Source organism: Camelina sativa, chromosome 18, assembly GCF_000633955.1.
Source record: "Camelina sativa cultivar DH55 chromosome 18, Cs, whole genome shotgun sequence".
Classification (NCBI taxonomy): Eukaryota; Viridiplantae; Streptophyta; class Magnoliopsida; order Brassicales; family Brassicaceae; genus Camelina; species Camelina sativa.
This window is the reverse complement of record NC_025702.1, coordinates 19,996,759-20,020,513: the sequence shown is the minus strand read 5'-3', so window position 1 is coordinate 20,020,513 and position 23,755 is coordinate 19,996,759. Positions and strand designations below refer to the sequence as shown.

Sequence of the window (23,755 nt, the reverse complement as noted above, 5' to 3'; positions counted from 1 at the left end):
CTGAAGAATGTTCGTCTCTTGCTGTTGAAGTTGGTTTGGCTGCAAAGCTTCTGCTTGTGATCCAAAGTGGATGTGATCCAGCTTTGAAGCAACGTTCCGCTGAGTTATTGAAGCTATGTAGTCTACACTTTTCAGACACAATGTTTATCTCCAAATGTAAACTCACAAGAACAATCCAATAAATCAAGTTTTCACCCTCTCGAGTCAATGATCAACGCAAGATTTGGCCCATGTAGTTGATGTATATAGATGAAGATTTCAAGCTATTTGATCTGGTGGTAAACATTCGCAGGAGAAGCTTTAGGAGGTTGAAACGAGTTTGGTCAGTTAATGGAATAATCGTTAAGATGAAGCAAAATGTATAGATGTTTTTGTTGTGAAATTGGTTCAATATTTAGTAGAAAAATAGATTTGAAGAAAGGAATCATTTTTTTGGCCTCTTGTTGTACTTCTTTTGAGTCTTAATTGAAAAAGTATTATGGTGTGAATGGTTGCAGCGGTTGGGGCGGATAAATCCATTTGAGGACTGGACTGCTTTTTATTTACCATTAAGTAAATGTAGTACCCAGTGGTGCAGTTCAAATAAAGTAGAGACAAGACCGCAACGGACCAACTGCGGACCGCTTTTACATGCAAATAGAGTTAGTCCGCAGCGGTCTGTAGTCCGTCTTAAAAATAAAACAGTCTAGACCGCAGATGAATTTGGCCGCCCTGACCGCAATTAGTATTCAAACTCTTAGTCTCTGAATCCTTTTTCTTGGCATATGAATTTGATGACACTCTTAAATACCATAATGGTTATGTTGCACAAAAAAAAGAAATGTAAGAAAAGACCAAATCTTGATTGAGGAAATAAATCAAGTGATCATTGGTAGAACAGTAGGTGGGTCTCAGATTTGTGGAGGGGCACACAAAGAAAAAGAAAAAAAAAGTCTTTCTATGAACATGCAGTGGTATGATTTGATTCACTGTGCAAAATGAACGATTGATAAGAAAGGGATGATTTGACTTGTGACTCGTTACAACTGTTTGTTTGTCCAATAAGACACGTTTATCTCTCTGTTCTTACATAACTGTCTGTTTTTTATTTAATTGGATATGAGACTCTGAACATATCTGTGTGAAACATTGTATCTCAACGCGTGTGATGTCACTGATGTGAGAGCTCTTGTCTGGAAATATAATCTAACCAGTTTACCAATCTTGGAAAAGATATTGTGTTTTTTTGACCAAAAATAATTGGCGTTAATGGAAGCTTCTGAGATAACTTACGATGGGCCTCTTAATATGGGCTTTTATATAGATCCAGTAATACTTAAGACGGTGAATCTTCGTTGGATCTAAATTGGAATTACACGCCCAAACGACGAAATCGTTTGAGATATTAATAAAAGATTTAAATTTAGATATTATTAAGATTAGCTTAAGAAGTTAAGATTGATTAAGACGGACCTCTCTCATCCATTATCTCTCTATTTCTCAAGCTTTTGCTTTTGGTTCGGAGCTGTTAAAAAAAAGATCACGATCGCAGCTTGTTGTGAAGATAAAGAGATATGGCTTGGTTAGCTAGATCCATTGCGAACTCACTCAAACTAGATGAGGACGATGAAGATAATCAGAAGCAACGAGTTGGTGGTGGTGACGAGACCGGAACGAATAAATCGATATCGGATTCACAGTCTCCTCGAGGCGTTAAGGAAGACATCACCGAACTAACCAAGACCTTGAGAAGCCAGTTTTGGGGAGTAGCTTCGTTCCTCTCTCCACCACCGCCTTCGTCTCCGGATCTTAAGGAGAGAACAGATCACGCGAGGAAAGGTGGAGATGAGGATGAGGATCTGATTGCTGGGATTAGGAACGATTTCGCGGAGATTGGTGGGAGATTCAGGACTGGGATTTCGAAACTCTCTGGGAACTTACCTGTTTCTGAGTTGAGGACTGGGATTTCTAAGCTCTCTGGAAACTTACCTGTTTCTGAGTTCACTAAGATTGCTTCGAATTTTTTACAATTGAGCTCAGAAGATGTGGATTTGAAGGATTACGACAAGGATCTTGGAGTCACAGAGGAATTAGTTGCTTTTGTCAAGGATCTTGCGATGCATCCTGAGACTTGGTTGGATTTTCCTATACCTGATGAGGAAGATGATAGCTTTAATGGTAAGTTTCTGTTTAATCTTTCTTACTCAGTCTCTGAGCTAATAAAACTAAAAGAATAGTGTGAGTTTGTTTCAGTTTATATGATTTCATGATTGGTATTGGTTTGTTTGTTTTCTCTTTTTGGAATTAAATTGATGTCAAGTTATTGCAGACTTTGAGATGACCGATGCTCAACATGAGCATGCCTTGGCCGTGGAGAGGTTTGCACCGAGCTTGGCTTCTTTGAGAATTGAGCTTTGCCCTGAATATATGAGTGAGAATTGCTTCTGGAGGATTTACTTTGTTCTTGTGCATCCTCAACTCAGTAAAGACGATGCCTTGCTTCTGTCTACTCCTCAGGTAATGTGGATTCTCAACTCCATTGCTCTTCTTGATAATATAATAATGGTAATCGAATTTGTGTCAAAACAGTGATCCTCATTATATTGAATAGTACAGTCAATCAGGTTTCCTGGGATAAAGTTAGGTAATTTATTGTTCCTGTCACTAATTTTTTATTTGCCTTTGCATATGAAAAGGTACTCGAAGCAAGAGCAATGTTATCCCACGAACTACAGAAAATAAACATATTACCTATGGAAGCAGGGAGTTCTGAGGCTAATGCAGGCATTGTGGAAACTCTTGCTGTGCCTTATGAACCTTTACCAGAAACAGCAACTGTCAGAATCGTAAGTACAACCGAGTCATCCCACTTTGAAACAGACAAGCACCCAATTGAGAGCAAGGAGATACAAATTGTTGACAAATCTGTCATTGAAGAGACTGCTTCTTCATCTAAATTAATCAATGTGCAAGTGGATGACGAGGAAGAAGACGATGCAGATGATTGGTTGAACGATGAAGAGACTTCATCTGTCAGCGCCATTGAAGGAAGAGCAAACACAAATCATCCTCTTGGTGAAGACGACGAAGATGTATCATTCAGTGATTTAGAAGAAGAAGAAGACGAAGGAGACGTCAAGGTGAGTTACAAGAAAGTTACCAACTCTGGTTCTGATTCTTCAAACAAAAATTCACCAGATTGGGTTCAGCTAGAAGAGGTGAAAGTGAAGAAAGAATCAAACGACTGGCTTAACGTCGATAAATTGTGATGTGATGAGAATGTCATCCAGTGTTCTTGAATCTTTTTCGTAATATTATAACCCATCAAGTCTGAGTCATCTTCCAAATATACGATCCTATTGCTGTAAATATTCTTCAACCCCATATATGAAGGCCCATAATAGAAACTGGCATTTTTATATAGAAGACAAATTGTGTCTGATTGCAAGATAAAAATGAACAAAATTTCTGAGTAACGCAGGACAACAGTAACAAAACTGGACTTTCTTTGTCTGGTTCCAGATAAAACAATCGTAATGTAACCAAGAAAAAGATACAACAATCGTAAAAAGCTTGTGCCAGTTATACTAACTACGACGTAGTCTTGGTTCTTCTGCAACTATAATTTTAGTCTGTATTTTTAAATTTTAATACCTCTCATATTTTTTACCGCCGGCTCTACCGCCGCGACCTCTGTTAAACTTATTAACCGGTTCTCTCTTACTCTTGTACCCTCCTCGATCTATCTTCAGAGCAACGTTGGGAGGATCCGAGAAACCGAACGTAGCCGCAACATCCTGCACAAGAAAACAAAGATTTCTAGTTAACGTTTAAGGCAGAAAACAGAAACAGATTGTATTCCCGATTTCATGACATTTCCTTATGTTGGGTATTATGCTGCGGATTTCATTACTTTGATATCGAGTCGGTGAACATCAAATACATTTTTCATCTTTTGAGAATCATATCCTGCAATGTAAGTCTTGTATGCTTCTTTTGCTGACTCCTTCAATGCATCGTTATCATTTATCAAGTTCTCCTGCAATAACATTTTAAATAAATCTCTCAACTTTGTCTCGTCAGTGTAGTAAACCTTTTAAGAAAGAGCAAAAATATTTTACCAAAAAAGATTTCACATTGAGCAGTTTATCTTCTTCAAATTCATGTTCCTCAATGGGAATTTTTTCCGCCTGCAAAAAACAATATGTTGATTCTCTATTCAAAATTTCTAAAATTTGAATAATTTTATTGAATGAAAACAATTACCTTGAGATGCTGAATAAACTGCAACTCATTTGGGGTTAGGACAAGCAGAGCCTTTCCTTTTGCTCCTTCACCACGAGCGGTTCTACCAACTCTATGAATATACGTCTAGATAATAAGAGAGTAACATTTCAGACAATGAGTGATTTCTTAACACTAATTCTCACAACGGATTTGCCAAAAAACTAAGCAACATACCTTAGCGTCTTCAGGTGGATCATACTGCACAATCCAGTCCTATACAAGCACACAATAATCAGGCACAGAGATTTGATTAAAGATCAACCAATTCAGACATTTTCTAAGTTCAGAATGTGGAGGAAGCATACCACATGGGGAATATCAAGACCACGGGAAGCAACATCAGTACACAACAGAATACCCGTTTCCGCTTTATTAAATTGGAAAAATATTGAGCTTCGTTTGGTCTGGTCCATCCCTCTACGGATTTCAAGGCAATCTATTTTGATATATCGACAGAGTTCCGCATGGAACTTTGTCGATTTGCATGTAGAGAAAAACACCATGATTTTCTTTTTCCCAAGGAACCTCTTCAAGAAACTCACTAAAAAAATTAATCGCTTAGCAGTTGGCACAACGCAATAACCTTGCTCCAAGCCTTCATTAGTAACCTACAGTTTCCAGTTTCCACAAAATGAAAAAGGCTTGTGTCGGCAATAAAGTAAAATGTGAGTAAAGATAATAATATAGGTTGTGCTGATTTTTGCCTCTTTTCGTCCTTCATCCACATCGATATAAACAAAAGGTTCTTTAAGTGACACCAGAGCAAGATCCTCAACCTGATAGTTTAATTGAATTCCACGAAGTTGATTAAACTGACACTAGTAAGAAATAAGTGACAAAACTATATTGATTGGTAAACAAACCTGGGAAGTCTGTGTGGCGGAAAACAGGGACGTCTGCCTTGTCTGCAGCAATACAAAAGATGGTTTATATATCTCTAGGATTAACTTAAAACAATGTCTACCTATTGGACTTTCTCACTATGCAAGCTACCTTTGGTAAAAGCTTGATAATCTTTTTCAGGTCTTCTTCAAAGTTCTGTTCCAAGATCCTATCAGCCTCATCCATTACAAGATACTGCAATGTAACACAGAATAAGAAATTGCAATAAAGCAAAACCAATACGATACCAGTAGAAACAGAAAATAGAAATCAGAATTTGTGGTTATAAACAACCTTCAAGTTCTTGAATACAAAACCATTTGTGTTTTGAAGGTGGTCGAGAAGTCTTCCAGGGGTAGCAACTAACAAATTAACACCTTTGACAAGAATCTCAGTTTCTTTCTTTCTGTTCTCACCGCCAATAACCTTTCCCACAGTCTGTGAATGATACTTGAGAAGGTCTTTGGCTACGAGAAAAGACTGAAACATAAATGATGTGTAAGATGAGTATCATCATCATTCATCACAATGGGGTAAAATGATATAGGAAGAAAAGGAGTGAGAGAGAAATTAAGGACCTGAATAGCAAGCTCTCTGGTTGGGCAAATGATGATAACACCAGTACCGTTGCGAGGAGAAAAGCTGACATTGTAAAGAAGCTCGATAGCAGGAATAAGAAAAGCTAAGGTTTTACCAGAACCAGTCCTGGCAGCTCCAAGCACATCTTTCCCCTCCATCAATCGTGGAATTGCTTTAGCTTGTATCTGCAAAAAAATAAACAAATTTGAATCATCATCATCATCATCATTGTTCTTAAAAAAAAAAAAATAATAAATAAATAAACATCATATTCAATTTACAAAGTGGTTGTAACCTCAGTCAAGAATTTGAAACCAAACTCTTTGATAGATTTAAGAGTTTTATCAGATAACCCCAATGACTCGAACGTTTTACTAGACATCATTCCATCCCCACTAGTTTCCTCCCCTTTCTCTTCTTCTTCTTCTTCTTCTTCTTCCTCTAGGCTATTGTCTTCTTCTTCTTCCTCTAGGCTATTGTCTTCTTCTTCTTTTGACTTCACAATATTCACATCCTTGTTCTTTTTCTTCTTCTTCTTCTTGGGCTCTTCATCATTGCTAACAGCTGTCACCGCTGCTTCCTTCTCTTCGTCATCTCCACGCTGCTTAAGCTTCTTCTTCTTATTGGGTTCGTCGTGGATTAAGATTGATTCCTTCTCTTGCTTAATTGCTAGCTTCTTTAGTATCTTCTTCTTCGCTTCATCTCTTTCTCTTTTTCTACTCTTCTTCTGCTGCTCCATATCCAAATCCACATCCACATCCGCCATATTTGTTGTCAAATCCAAAGCGAAACCCAAAAAATCCAACACTAGGATTTACAAATAGAGGTAGGTAGGGCTCGGAATCGAGAGAGTGTGTTCTTAATTCTAATGGCTGCTCGGCTCTGCTCTGCTCTATCGGCGTCCGTCGCAATTAGTTAGGGTTTTATAAAAAAGCTCTCTCAATTTCTTTCAAAATTTTAGTTTTCCGATAATACCCTTGCCTTGACCTTTTTTTTAATCTTCTTTTTTTTTTTTTTTTTTACTGTAAAGTGTAAACCAACTAATATTGTCCAAGTTCTTCAAATTCAAATTAGTTAAAAACCAAACCGCAATATTTAAATTCTTCATTAAACCCACCAAATTGATTCGGAACCGAACTTAAGCAACCGTTGTGACGTGATGTTTTGCAACCGTTGCATCCAAGTTCTAAAAGTTATAAGAAAAAAAAAAAGGATACAAAAAAAGGAAATTAGGATTAATATCTTCCCAACGTTCAAAAATTATTTTCTTTTAAGTTTTTTTTTCCTTTTTTATGTTAACCGTTGGAAAAGCGCAAACCGACCTAACATGACATAATACAGTTTGTGTCTATATAACCTACCTCAGAGCAGAGTAGAAGAGATACGACACCAAATCGATTGCTCCGTCTTTCATCTCTCAAATTCAATCATCGGAACAAACAAAAAAAAAAAAAAAAAAAAAAAAAAAAAAAAAAAAAAAANTGTTTCCTCTCTCTCTCTCTTTTTCTTCTTCTACTACTTTGATGATCTATCCAAATTCAATATGTTTCGTTTCTTGCGCCTGACTCCATGGATCTCTCTATCTAAGCCCGCAACTTGCAAATCTGTATTCTAAAAGGTTAAATATCTATCTTTCCTCTTTCGTTTTGTTTTTGTTTCAATTTAATCTCATGGGTTCTTTTTTCATTACGAATTCTTTTGTTTTTACCATATTCGTAATCTCATCATGGGTTGTTTTCCTCGATTTTTGAATTTTAGAGAGAAAATAACTGCAAAATCTCTTTATAATAAAGATTTGTTTTCTTCTTTCTTCGGAGGTTACATACAAAAGCGTGTACTGCAATGCTCTTCACCGACTTTCTTCAAACTCGCCGCCGGCTCCCCGACGAGATTGGTGTTGTTAAAAGAGTGTCCATAGAAAAAGAGACCACCGAGTCAAAGAAGCAGCCCAACACAAACAACTGTTTATTTGATTGTGGGTTTCCAACTCAAAACCAATTGGCAGAGACCCATATCTTATATATACCACTTAAGATTCTACTCAACTTTCAACGTGGGATATTGTATCACTAATATGCCCCCTCGAGATGATGGTTCTTCTAAACATCAATCTCGGTATGATTGGGCATGAATCGGCGGGCCAACTATTGGGCCGGACCGATTGTGGATTGGATTGAGCATGTGCGGACCAGGTTTTGATACCATATTAGATTGTGGGCTTACAACTCAAAACCAATTGGCAATGAGTGGAGATGTTCATATCTTATATATACCACTTAAAATCCTACTCAACTTCCAATGTGGGATATTGTATTCCTAATACACTTAGTTGGATTTCCAACTCACTAGTCAAAAAGCCCAATACGGAAAGTCTGCTTCAACCAACCTATCGTCCCTTCCCCAACAATTCCTGAACCAGGTAATTTGGTCTTTTCATCTCCTTATTTTTTATTATTAAAGAAAATTTTACTACTCCATTAAAAACTAATTGAAAACTTTAAACTTAAATACTAAACTACAAAAAACACTAACGAAAATTAACTGGATTTTGGATGCAGTTTGTTAGACATTCCATAAGTTCAACTTGTTTCTGCTATGTTTAATGTATATTTAGTATTTTTTAAGTTTAAAGTTTTAAACAATTAATACTAAAATTTTAAAATAAGTTTTCTTAATATAATATTTTTTAAAAATGTAACTTAAATACTAAACTACGAAAAACTAACTAGATTTTGGATGCGGTTTTGTTAGACATTCCACAAATTTGATTTGTTTCCGTTATGTTATATTATTTATTAAAGTTCAAAACAATTACTACTAAAATGTTGGCATTAAACTTTTGAATATAACATTAAAAATAATTAAATACTTGAAACTTCAACTAAACTATAAAAATAAACACGGAAAACTAATTGGATTTTGGATGTAGTTTGTTAGATATTCCACAAATTCGACTTGTTTATGCTATGTTATGTTTATTTTGTATTTTAAAGTTTAAAGTTCAAAATACTACTAAAAGGTTAGCATTGAACTTTTGAATATAACATTAAAAAATTATCAAAAACTTTAAACTTAAATACTAAACTACAAAAAAAAACACTACAAAAAACTAACTGGATTTTGGATGCAGTTTGTTAGACATTCCATAAATTCAACTTGTTTATGTTAATTTTATGTTTATTTAGTATTTTTAAGTTTACAGTTCAAAAATAAGTAAAAACTTTAAACTTAAATATTAAACTATAAAAAACACTACATAAAACTACCTGGATACAGCTTGTTAAACTTATGTTTTATGTTTATTTAGTATTTTAAAATTTAAAACCCCCCACCACTATAGACACACCACGGTGGATGCTCTAAGAACAAAAGAATGTCAGTCTTGGTCGAATGAATCTATCTCATTAGTTCACATCTAAAAGACCAAGACTAATTATACGAAATATTCATTTTATAGTCTACAAACCTTCTTATTCATTTCTTTATTTTTAACCAATCAAAATCTTCTATACATTATCTTGTTTAAAATCAAAATTAAATTAAAAAACAAAACAGATTAAAAAAACAAATTCTGTATATATTTTTTTAAAGAAAGTTAAATATTGGTTTGGTTTAGATTTTACAATTAGAATGAAATGATGTATCGGTTTGAGTTTACAAATAAGGTGATTAGGGTTTAGATTTTACAATTAAAACAAAATTATATGTCGGTTTCGGTTTACAAATGAAGTGATTAGGGTTTAGATTTTACAATTAAAACGAAATTATATGTCGGTTTGGGTTTACAAATGAAGTGATTAGGGTTTAGATTTTACAATTAAAACGAAATTATATGTCGGTTTGGGTTTACAAATGAAATAGTTAGGGTTTAGATTTTACAATTAGAACGAAATTATATGTCGATTTGGGTTTACAAATGAGATGGTTAGAGTTTATATTTTACAATTATAATGAAATTATATGTTGGTTTAGATTTACAAATAAGATGGTTAGGGTTTAGAGTTTACAATTATAATGAAATTATATATCGGTTTGAGTTTATAAATAAGCGGTTTAAATTTTTAATTTTATAATAATTTATACAGATTTTGTTTTTTTATTTTATAAGAAAATAAATGAATAAATTATTAAATGTATTATGATATGTCATATTTTTATTGAATAAAATAAGGAAAAGTGAACAAAAGAATTCACTCCTTGAAGTGAACAAAAGGATTCACTTTAGTACTGAACCCAATAATTGTTCTATTTACAATGATAATCACGAAAACGAGAGAAACTAAATTAAACACGTCACAACGATTTTATCGACGATGATAACCTCTCTAATTTAGACCAAAACATTCTCCCAATCGACGACTTAGTTTTGTCTCGCAGCTCCACACTATTATCACTCGTTGAACCCATCCTCATCGGCATCATCCCAACCGCTTTAACCGCTGACACAACCGCTCCACCCAGTTCTCGTACAACCGCTTCGACCGCGTTCGGATCCGTTTCACCACCATTCACATCGGTAACATAAAACGAACCAACCGCAATATCACCTTGAGTACTCATCTCAGCTCTCGTTATTGACAAACCGTTTTCTCTCACAACTCTGGTCACATCCGACAACAAACCCATCTTGTTCTCTGTCCGAATCTCAAGTTTCAAACCTCGCGAAGCCCGTCTCGAAATCGCAGCAACCAAACAATGTCTTAGTCTCTCTCTTTGCACCTCCGTTTCTAACGTGCAACCATTCTTCTTCCTTATGAAATATTCTTGCTCCGCCGTGGACCCTTTAGCTCCGGCGACTGCGTGAAACACTACGAATTGTAACTCTTTTAAAGCACACACCGTGTCGAAAAGTAGTTTTGGCCTGTCTCTACACTTAACGTTCACCATGGAATAACCATTACATGCCTCGATCGCTACGTGTATCCTCTCGCACCTTCCTCTCCACAAAGCATCGCACCTGTCACATTCAAGGTAACATCATGTATCGAAACCGAAGCTTATTTTGGTGATTAGTACTTGGTATAAACGCGAACGCACCTGTCACCACTGAAGCAATCGCAATCGGAGCAGTTCTCATAGTCTCCTTCGGCGTACATTAGCTCATGAAGTCGTCTCTCAGTGTGATCCCACTCGACCGGAGCTCCTTTAGCCTCGACGATCCTCACGACGACGCGAGACTCATCGCCGACTATATGATGGGCCTCCATGACGGTATCCAGATGATCTTTTACTTGGGCCTTTCTTATCGGGTCAATAATAGGTCCACCGTTAAACCCATCGTCTAGATAAATCACCATGGCCGCTCGCTCGTGGTGGGTCCATGCAACAGCGGCTGTCACGTGACATCCAATATCGGAAAGTACGGCAGAGATTTCGGACAGTAGACCCGGTCTGTTTATTCCGGTTATCTCAAACGCCGTATGCTCTGTACACACGTGGCGTTGTTGCACCTCACGTTTTAGATGACTCTGCATCTCCTTTGTTATACCTCCCGTTCTACTAGAACATATTGCCTGAAAACAACAAAAACACACACACTTATATTGGTTGTGTTGATGAGGTAATTAGATACGTCCAACAACAGCAAACAAAAAAAAACTTTACACGAGGCTGTTTTTTCTAAAGAGTTGGTCAAAATTAAATCAAGTCAGTGATTTTTTAGGTGTAATTTACTAATGATTAGGTAGGTGTATTTTACTAATGATTTTTTTTAGATGTCACACCTGTTGAATGTAGAGAATAAGGCTTCGGTCTGTGAGCTTATTCCCGAGTTGGTCCGTCACGTGAAACACTAACAAAGATAAATTTTCAGATGTGATAATATATATGTGGTCCTCCAATGATGACATGTGAAATTGATGATGATGACGACTTACCATCCATGAACCATTCACCGTCGGATGAGATGTAAGATTTGGAGATAACGAGATCGAGATCAGCGAGAACTTGAACCACGTCCAGTAATATCCCGTACTTGTTCGCGCTATCTACCTACATATTTCAACCACATGATTAATTATCGCTAATTAGTCATCATTATCTATGAGAAAGCAAATTATCAAGAGCTTTAGTATTAAAATATACCTTAACAAGTGTGCACTCTGGGTCCGAGTCGTTGTCTACGCAAACCCTAATTAGTGTACAAAACCAGCAAATATTAAGATTACAAAAAACTCGTAACAAAAAAATTAACAATAAGTATAATAACCTCGTTTTAAAAAAAAAGTACAATAACCTCGTTTACCTGGGAGGATTGATTCTCTCGACTAGTGATTCGATCTCGGAATCAATCCGAGGCTGATAAGCTATCTCCATCATCTTATTAACCAGCTCTCACAAATCCGACCTATATATATATATGTGCATACTCATAAACAAGTTTTTAATTAGTTGAGGAAGAAGAAGAGGAGCAAAAATTTTTACCAAAAAAAAAAAGAAAAAGAAGAAGAGCAATGTATCAAAATTTGTTTGTTATATATATACTTCCACGATGTAAACGAGGTTAAAAATATAATTATAGGAGTAATCAAACATTAAAGTTAAAAAAGATAAATAAAGAAGAAGTCGCCGATTCCTTCGGTTCAGAATAAAATCTAAACCATATATTAAAATTATTATTTTACAAAACAAAAATCTGAGACAATTAAGCTGTTTTTATCCCTTTCTGAATCAAAATTATTACTTGAGAATTCTGTCCTTTCGGTTGTTAGATTAAAGATTAATCTCAGCTTGAAATTTATTGAAAAATCACGTCGCATTGAGAAAAATACTTGGATTACGAAACAGAGCAAATTGGCAACAAATTCAGGGAAAAAAAAAGTAGAAGAAAAAATCAATATTTGAGCACAGGAACACATACACTATTATGAGAATCTGAATCTGAATCCGTCTTGAAAACATCAGAGAAAGGGTTTATTTTTTATTTCTCAAGAATTTCAAAACGAAGGAAAGAAGAATAAGAAAACGAAGAGAGAGAGAGAGAGATACCTGAGTTGAGAGATTCTGATACAATAGAGACTAATGTAAGAAAGAAGAATCCTAAAAGAGGAGAGATTCTCTAATAGAAAATATTGCGAAAAATTATTTTATTTGTTTGCTGCTACAAAAGAGGGGAGAACTAGTTATGTTGGTGGACGAGAAAAAAAAAAAGAGAAGCCGAAACTGTAGCCAAATCGTATCTATCTCATGTACTACTACTACTTATCATATCTATGATGTTTTGGTACATACGATGCGAGAGAGCACAAAATAATTTTAAACTTATATATGTACAACCGATACATCCTGCTTCATTATTATTTTAGTCAAATGCATCCCATCTTTTTTCTTTTTTGACAAATTCATCCCATCAATCTTTGCTATTTGGGGAACTTTTTTTATTCTGACACATTTACCTTACAAGTGTTAAAAATTTTTATGGTAAAAGATTAATATAATTAATGAAAAGTGTTAAAAATTTTAGTCAAATGTACAACCGATACATCCTGCTTCATTATTATTTTAGTCAAATGCATCCCATCTTTTTTCTTTTTTGACAAATTCATCCCATCAATCTTTGCTATTTGGGGAACTTTTTTTATTCTGACACATTTACCTTACAAGTGTTAAAAATTTTTATGGTAAAAGATTAATATAATTAATGAAAAGGATATTGGGTTTTATAACCCAAAAAAAATTATAATTAACAAACTAACTATACTAACCATCAATTAATTATATTCTGTATATGTATTAATAACAGTTTTTGCTTTTTTTTTTTTTTTTTTCTTCTCACCACCACTACTTCCCAACCTTCAGTCACTACCTCCAACCACCGGGTTCCAACCATCATCTCCAGCCCGTTGGGTTCTGGCCACTATCTGCGTCCGTCGGATTCAGGCCACCACCTCTGACCGCCGCTGAATTCTGGTCACTACCTTCAGCCGCCGGCCAACAGCCACCACCCTCTACTCTACATAAAAGACTAAACTGGTAATTTTATTTTACCTTTATCCTGATTTTCTAATTTTTTTAAATATGATGCTATATTCTTCTATGATTTTTTTTTATTTTGGTCACTCACCTAATTTACCCATAATGAAAATTAAGATAGACTCATGAAAAAAAGAAAGATATTAAAAATAAAAATATTAAAAAAAAAGATATAAATTTTGTAAGATGATGAGGTGTATTAGCAACCAACACAAGATTTGCCACATGTAACATTATAAAGCCACGTGGCAAGATGGGTGGACTCTGAGGTCTGAGCTCGCCTCTTTAAAATCGTAAGAATCAAGCTGTCCACGTGTCGGTCTTCCATTTCAGGTGGTTTTTTCTTTTTATTTCGTCTACAGACTCTACACAAAATATAAAGATTGAAAAATGTTTTTACAACTCATTTATTTGTGATTTCAGCTGGAACAAGAAAGGTAAAACAAATCTGTTTACATTCATAAATGCAAAGATGTTTATGTGGGTTACACAAAACGTGGCCCGACCACACACACAAACAGAGGCCACTCCAGTTGTAGTTTACCTTTCTAGTGGTTTATACAACTTATGTCCTGTCAGAAGAAATAAACTTTGAAATCAGTTAATATTTTATTAACTTGACATTCTCCACGTTAGAATGGTGTTTACACCATTTTTAGGATTCTATTGTTCAAATTAGAATGGTGCTTATATTATCTTTAAGATCCTAGAGTTAGACTTGCTCCGAGGAAGAAGATTAAGGAAGGATGTGCTTCTTAGGGTTTTATTATTCTCCTTGAGTTTGCAAAAACGTGAAATACAAGGCACTTACTACATTGTTACATATTGTTTGTATGAATCGCATCGCCTCCTACAGTAAACAAACATTGTGCTTCCTTGCAAACATTTGTCCAAGCTCTTCTTAGTTAAGGTCGGAGATTTACATTAAACATCCCAAAAATATTTTAGGGAGATTATGAAGAATCAGAGCTCTTTTCAGTGGCGGCTTCCTTTGCAGCAACAACAGCTTCTTCTCCTTCAAGCTTCTCCTTCCAGTATTGATCAAGCGGAGGCCCAAATATTGCTTTCCCTGAAACCACTCCAATCCTACAACGCAACAAACAAACAAAACCTCTCTATTCAGATTGCTGATTCACAATTGTTAATTAATGACTTTGCTCAGGTTAACAAATTTCAGGAGATCTGACAATTTGGAATTTGATTAAGCCAATTTCACACAGATCCTTATCTAATATGCTTAAATTGAAGTCCGATCCTCAAAAATTATCTCGAATTCTACCAATGTGTAGAATATATATATATGCTCAGATCGATTCTAATAAGTAACTTAGTCGAAACTGAGTAATCTACAAAGCGAATAAGCAAAACCAGATCTTCTTCAGTCAAGATTTTAGATTATCAGTAAAGATAAAAAATGAATACTTACACAACTGCTCCGATCACCATCGGTAAAGACAGAAACCGGTTCCTACGAAACATCGTGCAAAAGAACGATAGAAGTCGCCGTCGCTTAAGCTGATCTTCCGGTCAGCCGCCGTTCGCGACGAATCTTTATAAGTAAGGGTTTCCAGATTTGAGTTTATGGAAATGCCAACTACTTATATTATGGGCTTGGCCCAACATTTTAGCCCATCAAAGAGCCTTCTTTCTTTTGTCAACGCCCTTTACTTTCAGACGAGGGAAAAAGAGAAGAGACGGGGACCAAAATACATAATTGTTTTTTTCTTTTTCAAGTTTTTCTCCATTTTATAAAAAAACTTGTGATCTGATTTTGACCACTTTCCAAAAATCTATACATGACTTTATAGTATTTGTACTTTGAAATTCTCTAAAACAATTATGTATTACAAAAGTTTTAACTTCAACATATGTTTTGAGAAAACAAGTTCTTTTTTAAAGTTGAGTAATTCATGGCTGAATAAATTGTGTCTATGTCTATGTCTATGTCATTGATCTGGGGAGTTAATGCGAAGTTCATAGTTATATTTTTAACATCCACACATAATCCCAGAGCATATATGTCTCTATTTTACATTTATAGATGCAGCTATGTCATTATATAGCTGGTGGTATGCGTTTATTATCTTTATAAATGCGTGTGTGTGTGTGTGAGGTATGAGAAACTGGTGCTATCACCTATGAGGGGATTTAATTTTCGCAAAAAAAAACAAAAAAAAAGGTCAGCTTCTTTAATTTAAGACTNAAAATAGGAATAAAATGACCTATGAGATGAGACTAATTTGCTTGTGTGGTCTGCAAGACGACTCTTAAACTAATTATCGAATCTTTTGTTATGATTTATGAACGAAGAAACAAAAAAACTTAGTTCAATATAACTGATTTACTTTTTACGCATGACAAAGATACAATCAAGTGTATATATGTGATGTAATTTCATTAAGAACGTATAAATTGCAATAGTAAGAAGATAGATATGTATATGGATATATATGGACTGATCATTATTATAATCCAAACAATATGTTCAGAAGCAAAGTAATCATATTTAAGGACTGTGGTTTTGAGTGTAGATGTAATCAGTGTGAGCAACTAAAGTTCTTCGTATCAAGACGCACTCTTCTTCTCCAACACCTTCACAGTTTTCCTCTCCTTGTTCTAATTTCTGCTCATAACATAAAAATATACGCACGTGACGAAAATGTTAGTCTCGATAATGTTTTTCTATCTTGATAATTATATAAAATATTGAGCTGAAAGCCTGAAACTCGTATCAATTCCTCAGAACTTAAAAAAAATTTCAGTTATTTTCTTAATAATTTCATTATATATACTAATTAACAACACATATATGTACACCATGCATGAGAATGAGGTTAGACCTTGAGGGAGATTTCTTCCGGATAAACGGAGGTTGGATTGAGCCTGGCTGACGCGTATGTAAGCGTGGAACAGATAAGAAGAGTCATGATGAAGAAAGTATTGAACTTAACCATTTTCTTTGTATGACTAAGTATTATACAATATTTCTTGTTATACGTACTATGAAGGAGGAGCAGGAGAGATCAAATATATATATTGATAGCGGTACTAAATTAAGATGAAGAGGAAGATATATGAGAGTTAAGCAAAGTTATATATAATTGAGGCGTATTTATAGAGAAAACATGAGATGAGATAAAAAGTTCTGCAACAACGTGAGCCATATAATCTTTTTGAGTTTGAGTAAGTGAACGTCATGAAACCATTACCATACCGAACACGCACATGTATATTATAATTTAAATTTGTGTCTAATAAAAATTAAAAGTAGACTAGAGAAATAATTTCCAATGAGAGTCTGTTTTGTAATCAGTAGTCTGTTCTTGATTGGTTATAACTTATAAGTAATCAGTAGTCTGTTTTTGTGAAATTGATCAATATGGGGGAGTACTCACCTATATTTTTACCTTATTTTCTATTTACATGAATATATCCTGGTCATATAATAAACTTTATCCTAATGTTGAAAAGAAGTTGGTGGCGTATGTACCTGTATACTGAGAATCACCCAATATTCTCACGTGAAGTTAACTGCAAGAAGTTTGGTTTTAATTTACATATTTTCTTGTGGTACATTTTTCTCTCTTTTTGTTGAATTTATCTGGTTAAGTGAATATAAGTGGGGATTCTATGTCTCTTTTTATACTGTTTACTAATTTGTCGTTATGTTTAATTTATGGTTTTATGTATCTATATTGTGAAGTGTGAATGGTCCTAAGCTTTATATATGCGGCTTGTGGCATACCTTGTAATCAAAGTTATAATAAGAGCAAAGAGACAGATAAACTACTGCTTGTGTTTTGACGTTTGCATCCATGTATATTTTTACATTGTGAAATAATTTTGATATGTAGTACGAATGATCGAAATCGATCATCAGCTACAGTTATCTGAAATCATGTTCACTTTTCTAAGAAAATGGTTGATACAAATAATTAAGAAGCGTCCATCATAATGAAAATAACACTTCCCCGCATGCGGCATGCCACAACACATTCTTCAAAACAAAACAAAACAAAACAAAAAAAGTCTGGTCAATAAAAGAGGGAAAAAGGGTTCCGCAAGCAAGATTCGTTTCAAACATAAACATGTAGATTATGTAGTTCTATCCACACACGTACGGGCACCATCATATATGGTTATAAGCCTTATTCAGTTCCTTTCAGTTGACTTTTGTTTTTGTAATGTTGTTTGTTAAGATCAAGAGATTTGATTATCAGACAATATCAGTGGACTATATATTATAGGCTTCCGATCCATCAAACATGGGCCTATCTTCTGGGCTTTTTTTCTATTCTTCTTTTCAAATTCTTGTTATCTTTCCCTGTAATGTACTCACGAGCATATACACTACTGGTCTAACCGTCGAAGGCGAGTCAATAAGCTAAGGGTCTAATTTAGTTGTTAACTTTTTAATTTGTAAGTTTGTGACCATTTCAAATAATAATAAGTATTAATTTTGATTACTTAATAGTTAATAGCAGTGAAAAGATATATATTGTACATATTTTTAAGTTTATGACTTTTTTTTTTTTTTTTTGATCAAAGATTTTTAAATTTATGACTATGTGCACATGAAGATGCCTATAAAGTAGAAAAACTTCTGTCATGCTTTTTTTTTTCTGAAAATTTTGCAGTTTACGGGTACGTAGGGCAGCTTTGAACGCGATCTTTGCCCTTAAGAAAACTACCTTCAATAATATTCTTCTTTTTTTATTCAAAGAAAATTTTGGTTTGTTATTCCAAAATCACGCCTTTAGTTAGTTATAATATATATAGTTGATTTTTTTTTAATCAAAAGTCGTAATACCTTATAATAATAACGTAAAATATGTACCAATGTACCATAATTAACAAATCCACTATATATATACTGTGATCTCACGGACCGGTTTCAAAGTATATATGAACGGAAACATATAATTTTCATGCTTCATGCATGTTACATATTTTTTTTCATTCTGCTGGACTAAAGATTAAAACATGTTAAATTTTTATTTTCTTTTGATTTATCTATATAGAAGTCAAGAACCAATATATATCGTCCGTCAAAAACTTTTAAAAGTGATAAAATAAACTTTAGGTAATTATTAATGCATAAAGTAGGAACAAACCACATGGCTGTCAATTTCTAAAGAAGTAATTGAATTGGGCTATGAATAGAAAAAAGAAAGCGAGCGATAATATAGATTAGCAGCTCAACATCAATTTAATAAGGAACTAATTAAGTTAATATATGGTTTTCAAATTTCAACTACAACTCCGCACATTAACCACTATGAACACAATTTTGGAATCGTTCATTCCCTTCTATATCAAATCAAATTATTCGGCTAACCATATATTTTTCCTTCAGTTAAGTTAAAGATGACAAACAAAATTTAAATCTTCGGTATTTTTCAATTCAATGTTTTATTGGCATTTAAACAATCTAGAAGATAAAAATGTATTTCCACTATGAAAAAGCTGTTATCTAAACCAAAAGCAAAACTTGTTTTATCCGCTCACAAAAATCTATTATTACTGGCAGATGGGTCGATCATTTTTTTCATATTTTGTAGTGTATGTTATATATGTCAAAGCACACATCAATACGTCACTAATTGTCAAATAAATCACATAACTAACTAAGTATTTGCAACTTTACAAGGTTTTTTTTTCAGTCTTGTTTGGTCTACGACTTTTTTCAAGTATTTTGGAACCGAATATTCGGAATAAAGTATTACATACGTAATGACCGAAAATGATAAAGACCGTCGGCTCAGCTTACCTCTAATCCCATAATGACACATTTTCTTACTCTATCTCTCTTTTTATTTTATTTTCTGGAACAATGTAAAATTAAAATAAGCAAACACTGAAAACAAGAACTTTCATAAGATAATGGCGAAACTAACCTCCGGTTATGAGTCCGTCCGTCCATATAAATATCGACCTCCTACAATGCAATTCTTCCCTTTTCCCCTTCTACCCTCTCTGGCTCTCTCACTTGTAATTATTTGAGATAATAATAATTTTTTCCTTCCGGTTTTAACTTTGAGAACCATTACTATGTCTACTATTTCTCCGGTTCTTTCATCTGAACCGGTTCTTTCCAATCAAGTACCGGCTTGGGAAACTGGATTCACTCCGTGGGACGAATCCGATATTTTCTCCATCTTCAGTTCACCGGTTAGTCCCATGGAAGTAAATCCCGGTTTAGATAAAACAAATCCAAGTCCAATTCAGAACCAACGCTATTCCAGTCCGGGTTTGAAAGATCAACAACCCTTGAAGAACCCTACTGGTTCGAACGTTGTCTCTTCGGTTAAAGACGAACGGCGAAAGAAACGAAAATTATCAAACCGAAAATCAGCTCAACGGTCGAGGATCAAGAAACAAAAACACCTAGAAGATGTGAGAAGCAAGCTTAACCAGCTCAAATTCAAGAACAGAGAACTGCATAACCGGCGCCTGTACGTTTTGTACCATTGCGAACGTGTAAAGATGGAAAACGATCGTCTACGGTTAGAACACCATGCTCTCCACGAGAAGCTCTTGAACTTACGACAAGCTTTGGCCATGCGTCAAATCCAACAGAACTCAGCGTGTGCTACGTGGTCGTGTGTTAATAGTACCGTTGTAACGGTCAACCGAAATCATTCGATGATGAGAGATCACGTAATATAAGATTATGATATGCATCGTTTTAGACCTAACGAAGAAACATATATTAAATATATACTACTAGGAGTGATCTTCTCTTTTTCTTTTGTAAATAAATGTCGAGTAGTAAATCATGTGGTATAATTTATGAGGGGAATCATTATATGTTATACAAATATTTCTCTTTTAACTAAAATTTATTTTATAAATGAAATATAACATCGATAGTTAAATAACCACATATATCACTTAATTCACCTCAGCTTTATAAAAGAACAACAAAAGTGTTATAAATTAGAAATATGTCACTAATTGTAATATGAAATTATGTAAGTGGTTCAAATTCAATTGCGTGTTGCTATCCGGATCAAATACCAAACTATGTGATCTTTTGTCAATTTTGATTGGTTTTTTTTATATAGTTTTTAACACGTCCAAAACAATGCACGCATAATATCTTGTCTTAATTTTTAATCCTGGATATCGATTTTGAATGTTTAGTTAGGATATTTAATTAATATTACAATATCAAATTTGTCATATAGCAATTTTTAAAATAGTTTGAGCCTTTGAGACAGCGTCGCCATCCCTATCCTATAAGCTTTATTAAAGCTTTGAGTGCAATGCATATGTTTCATTTTTACTAGCCATAGCGATTCACATGCTTTATTATGCGCAATGTATACGAATTTTATTTTTTGCTAGAAGGCTTAATGTATACAAATGTTAACATGTGGATTGTTTTCTTTATTTCCTTACAAAGTTAGGAGATCAAAGATAGCGATGGTTTGTGACTTCATCGGCCATGTCTTGATTAATTAGGCGCTATCTTTGAAATCTGAACTCATCGTCATGTATTTAAGCTACATGCATGTTAAAAAAATAAAAAAAATCTGCATACTTTTTTTGTTCTGGTATACAAAAGTTTCTTCTAAAATTTTACATATACTTTCAGATTTCATATGATAAATCTTTGTATACTCATTAAACCAGTTTTTTTTTTTTTTTTTTTTTTGCATGGACGTTTGATTTACCTTGCCACAAAGTGCTGATAAGAGTTCGTATTAGTAGACTTCAACAAAACATTTGTCGTGCAAGCATTTATTTGATGAATTTTAAAATAGTGAATATATATGCCTGTTATGCTGAAATGAAAGAGTGAACTGTAGCCACACCACACAGCATCACTTCAACGTGTTCTATTCTTAGTATCGGTTCAATGGATTAATAGCTTATGTGTGGTTGATTGCATATATACAATGCCGGTCAGGTGAAATCGGAGGCCCAATAAAGAAAAAAAAATAGGATTTTTTCTTTTTTAAAAATAATAAAATACTAAAAGCTGATATTTGTTTTGTTAACTATATGAGGTTGTCAAAAAAATTTATGTATTAACTTCTAAAATTTTGGGATTTTTTGTTAATTATGGAGACTTTTTCTGATTTAAAACCTATTTTATTAATTATAGGATATTTTTAAATTATGAGGTCTTTTAACTAATTTTGGAATTTTTTGGGAGTCTATTATTGGACATTTTTCAAATTAGGAGGCCTTTTTACAAAATTAGGAGGTTTTGAGGCTTTATTAGTTTTTTAAAAAATCTCCAAAATGAGTTTCGAAATTTTGAGACCCAATACAAATGTTTCATTAGAATTGGTGATGGGCCGAGCCTGCATATATATATAACAAATGCTAATAAGAATTATTTTAATATGGATCATCAAATCAAGACAAGTGTTTGATAATATAAGATGTAAGAGAAAAGACACAAAGATTACAAAGATGTCTTAAATTCGTTAAAAAAAAGAAGCAAAAGATTACTTTCTACAAGAAACCTAATATATATCTCTCTTTCTTTCCCGTTTAGTACATTAATTCAAAGTTGGATAAATACTACGTAATTATGTAACTGAATACAAAGTCGTGTTAGGTCAGAGACCATATGTTAGTTTATAATTTATAGTAAGAAAAATAGTTTTATACCTCTTAAAAATTATCTTTAGCAAATTTGAAAGCTGCTTTTCCTAATATTTTGCTTGAAGTCATGCTGCAAATCGTGTATATACCGTTTTAATACAATTAGGTGTCTCCTGCACCTGCACGTAACCAATATAAAAACCTAACTTTCTACAAACAATTTTGCTTCACGAGAAGTCATGCTGCAAATCGTGTATATACTTTAGTTTATTTTCACCTAAATATGAACCAATAATGATATACAGTATATGGTTTTAATTTTAATAATTTATATGGTCCTGTGCAGAAACCCATCTTGCACATGTTCTATACTTTTGCTTACAACATCTTCATTCCATTCAATCAAAGTGTCTCTTTTATTCTAGAGTTCCTTGGTGAAAAAGAAAAATCATGACAAAGACTAGAGAAGAAAAAATTAGCGTGAGCGAATCCATAGTACAACACTGAACTTACGAAGGCCCATAAATGCAGGCCTATTTATGTACAAGTTCATACAATTATAAGCCCATGATTGGCCCAATGAAACCCTAGCTCACATTGGGTAAATATATATATATAGTAGACACTAATCACTTCTGTGTAAAACACTCACCCAGCCATACATAACATAACTCTACGCCTCCTTCAGAAATATTTTTCTTTCAGTTCGTCCCTATATATATATATATTTTTTTGGTTTTGTGATTTGATTTTGTCAAAATTTTGATCGGAGAAGAGAAGAGAGCGGTGATTATAAACAATAAGAATTAAAAATTCTGATCTGCTCGGTTTCTGGGCATGATAGACTCATTATACACCCATAGAATATGAGCTCTCTTCTCTAATATCTATTTTTTGTTTTTTTTTCCAAATTTTTTTTATCAGTTTAGTTTTAGGTTTGTTGTTAGCTGTACCTATAAAGGCGAGTTTTGGTTTGTTTTTCCAATAGACAATCTTAATAAAATAGAAACAACTACCGTAAATACAGAACTAGGCAACTTATGGGAATAAGTGGAAGATTTATGAACTTACCTTAGACAAGAAGACATGTCTCGTGGGTTTGGCTAATGATCCATTGCAGATGGAAGAAGTGAAGCGGCTCACGAGTCGGTTCATCTGATTCCATCGTAATGGCAAGTCAATAACATATAAGAATTTGGAATTTTCAGTAAGTGAGGGCCTAACTCACTCCCTTGCAATGGACTTTGAAGGACATTTGTCAAAATTGTTTACTGGTCCACCGTCCATATGCCTCATTTAGTCATGTGTGTTATTGACAAGACTATGATTACTTACTCGATTAAGTCTGGAAGTTGTGATTCAGATTTAATATGATGGCATAAAACTTAATACTCAAACCTGAACTTTAGTGTCCCTGAAGTCACGAAATAAGTTCCTTTGGTAAAATAGTTTGGAACAAGTTCCTGCATTTGACGTAACATTGCTATCTTTAAAC

The 23,755-nt window shown here is 34.0% G+C and overlaps 6 protein-coding genes and 1 long non-coding RNA gene across 9 annotated transcripts in view; 3 read left to right on the top strand and 4 right to left on the bottom strand.

Moving 5' to 3' along the window:
* LOC104763675 (U-box domain-containing protein 31-like) overlaps positions 1 to 182 on the top strand; it is a 5,144-nt gene extending 4,962 nt beyond the window's left edge. Inside the window, exon 2 of the mRNA XM_019240142.1 lies at positions 7 to 182. Coding sequence (XP_019095687.1) covers positions 7 to 182 — 176 coding nt within the window. The remainder of the gene's footprint in view (positions 1 to 6) is intronic.
* LOC104762781 lies at positions 1,431 to 3,328 on the top strand. Its single transcript, XM_010486143.2, has 3 exons — positions 1,431 to 2,157; positions 2,309 to 2,496; positions 2,676 to 3,328. Exons 1-3 carry the CDS (start codon positions 1,554 to 1,556, stop codon positions 3,246 to 3,248), a joined length of 1,365 nt encoding a protein of 454 aa, XP_010484445.1. The 5' UTR covers positions 1,431 to 1,553; the 3' UTR covers positions 3,249 to 3,328.
* Positions 3,403 to 6,640, bottom strand: LOC104762780 (DEAD-box ATP-dependent RNA helicase 27-like). The gene is made up of 12 exons (XM_010486142.2): positions 6,023 to 6,640; positions 5,727 to 5,912; positions 5,443 to 5,628; positions 5,260 to 5,343; positions 5,130 to 5,171; positions 4,971 to 5,042; positions 4,572 to 4,874; positions 4,441 to 4,479; positions 4,246 to 4,350; positions 4,101 to 4,169; positions 3,893 to 4,018; positions 3,403 to 3,776 (listed from the first exon to the last, which is right to left on the bottom strand). Exons 1-12 carry the CDS (start codon positions 6,491 to 6,493, stop codon positions 3,627 to 3,629), a joined length of 1,833 nt encoding a protein of 610 aa, XP_010484444.1. The 5' UTR covers positions 6,494 to 6,640; the 3' UTR covers positions 3,403 to 3,626.
* LOC104762778 (ACT domain-containing protein ACR1-like) lies at positions 9,905 to 13,724 on the bottom strand. Of its 3 annotated transcripts, none has more exons than XM_019239897.1 (7): positions 13,502 to 13,724; positions 11,972 to 12,073; positions 11,812 to 11,857; positions 11,604 to 11,718; positions 11,451 to 11,518; positions 10,765 to 11,240; positions 9,905 to 10,684 (listed from the first exon to the last, which is right to left on the bottom strand). In XM_019239897.1, exons 2-7 carry the CDS (start codon positions 12,043 to 12,045, stop codon positions 10,021 to 10,023), a joined length of 1,443 nt encoding a protein of 480 aa, XP_019095442.1. In that variant the 5' UTR covers positions 12,046 to 12,073; positions 13,502 to 13,724; the 3' UTR covers positions 9,905 to 10,020. The 3 variants fall into 3 exon arrangements, with proteins under 3 accessions (XP_019095442.1, XP_019095443.1, XP_010484442.1); XM_019239898.1 differs by having other exon boundaries at positions 13,532 to 13,724; XM_010486140.2 differs by lacking the exon at positions 13,502 to 13,724 and adding an exon at positions 12,715 to 12,964.
* LOC104762777 lies at positions 14,431 to 15,283 on the bottom strand. Its single transcript, XR_763633.2, has 2 exons — positions 15,125 to 15,283; positions 14,431 to 14,784 (listed from the first exon to the last, which is right to left on the bottom strand). It is a non-coding gene; the product is annotated as an uncharacterized LOC104762777 (long non-coding RNA).
* Positions 16,025 to 16,790, bottom strand: LOC104762776 (phytosulfokines 5-like). Its single transcript, XM_010486139.2, has 2 exons — positions 16,539 to 16,790; positions 16,025 to 16,321 (listed from the first exon to the last, which is right to left on the bottom strand). Exons 1-2 carry the CDS (start codon positions 16,650 to 16,652, stop codon positions 16,205 to 16,207), a joined length of 231 nt encoding a protein of 76 aa, XP_010484441.1. The 5' UTR covers positions 16,653 to 16,790; the 3' UTR covers positions 16,025 to 16,204.
* On the top strand, positions 19,670 to 20,476 carry LOC104762775 (basic leucine zipper 43-like). The gene has a single exon (XM_010486138.2). The coding sequence runs from the start codon at positions 19,750 to 19,752 to the stop codon at positions 20,365 to 20,367; it is 618 nt and encodes a 205-aa protein (XP_010484440.1). The 5' UTR covers positions 19,670 to 19,749; the 3' UTR covers positions 20,368 to 20,476.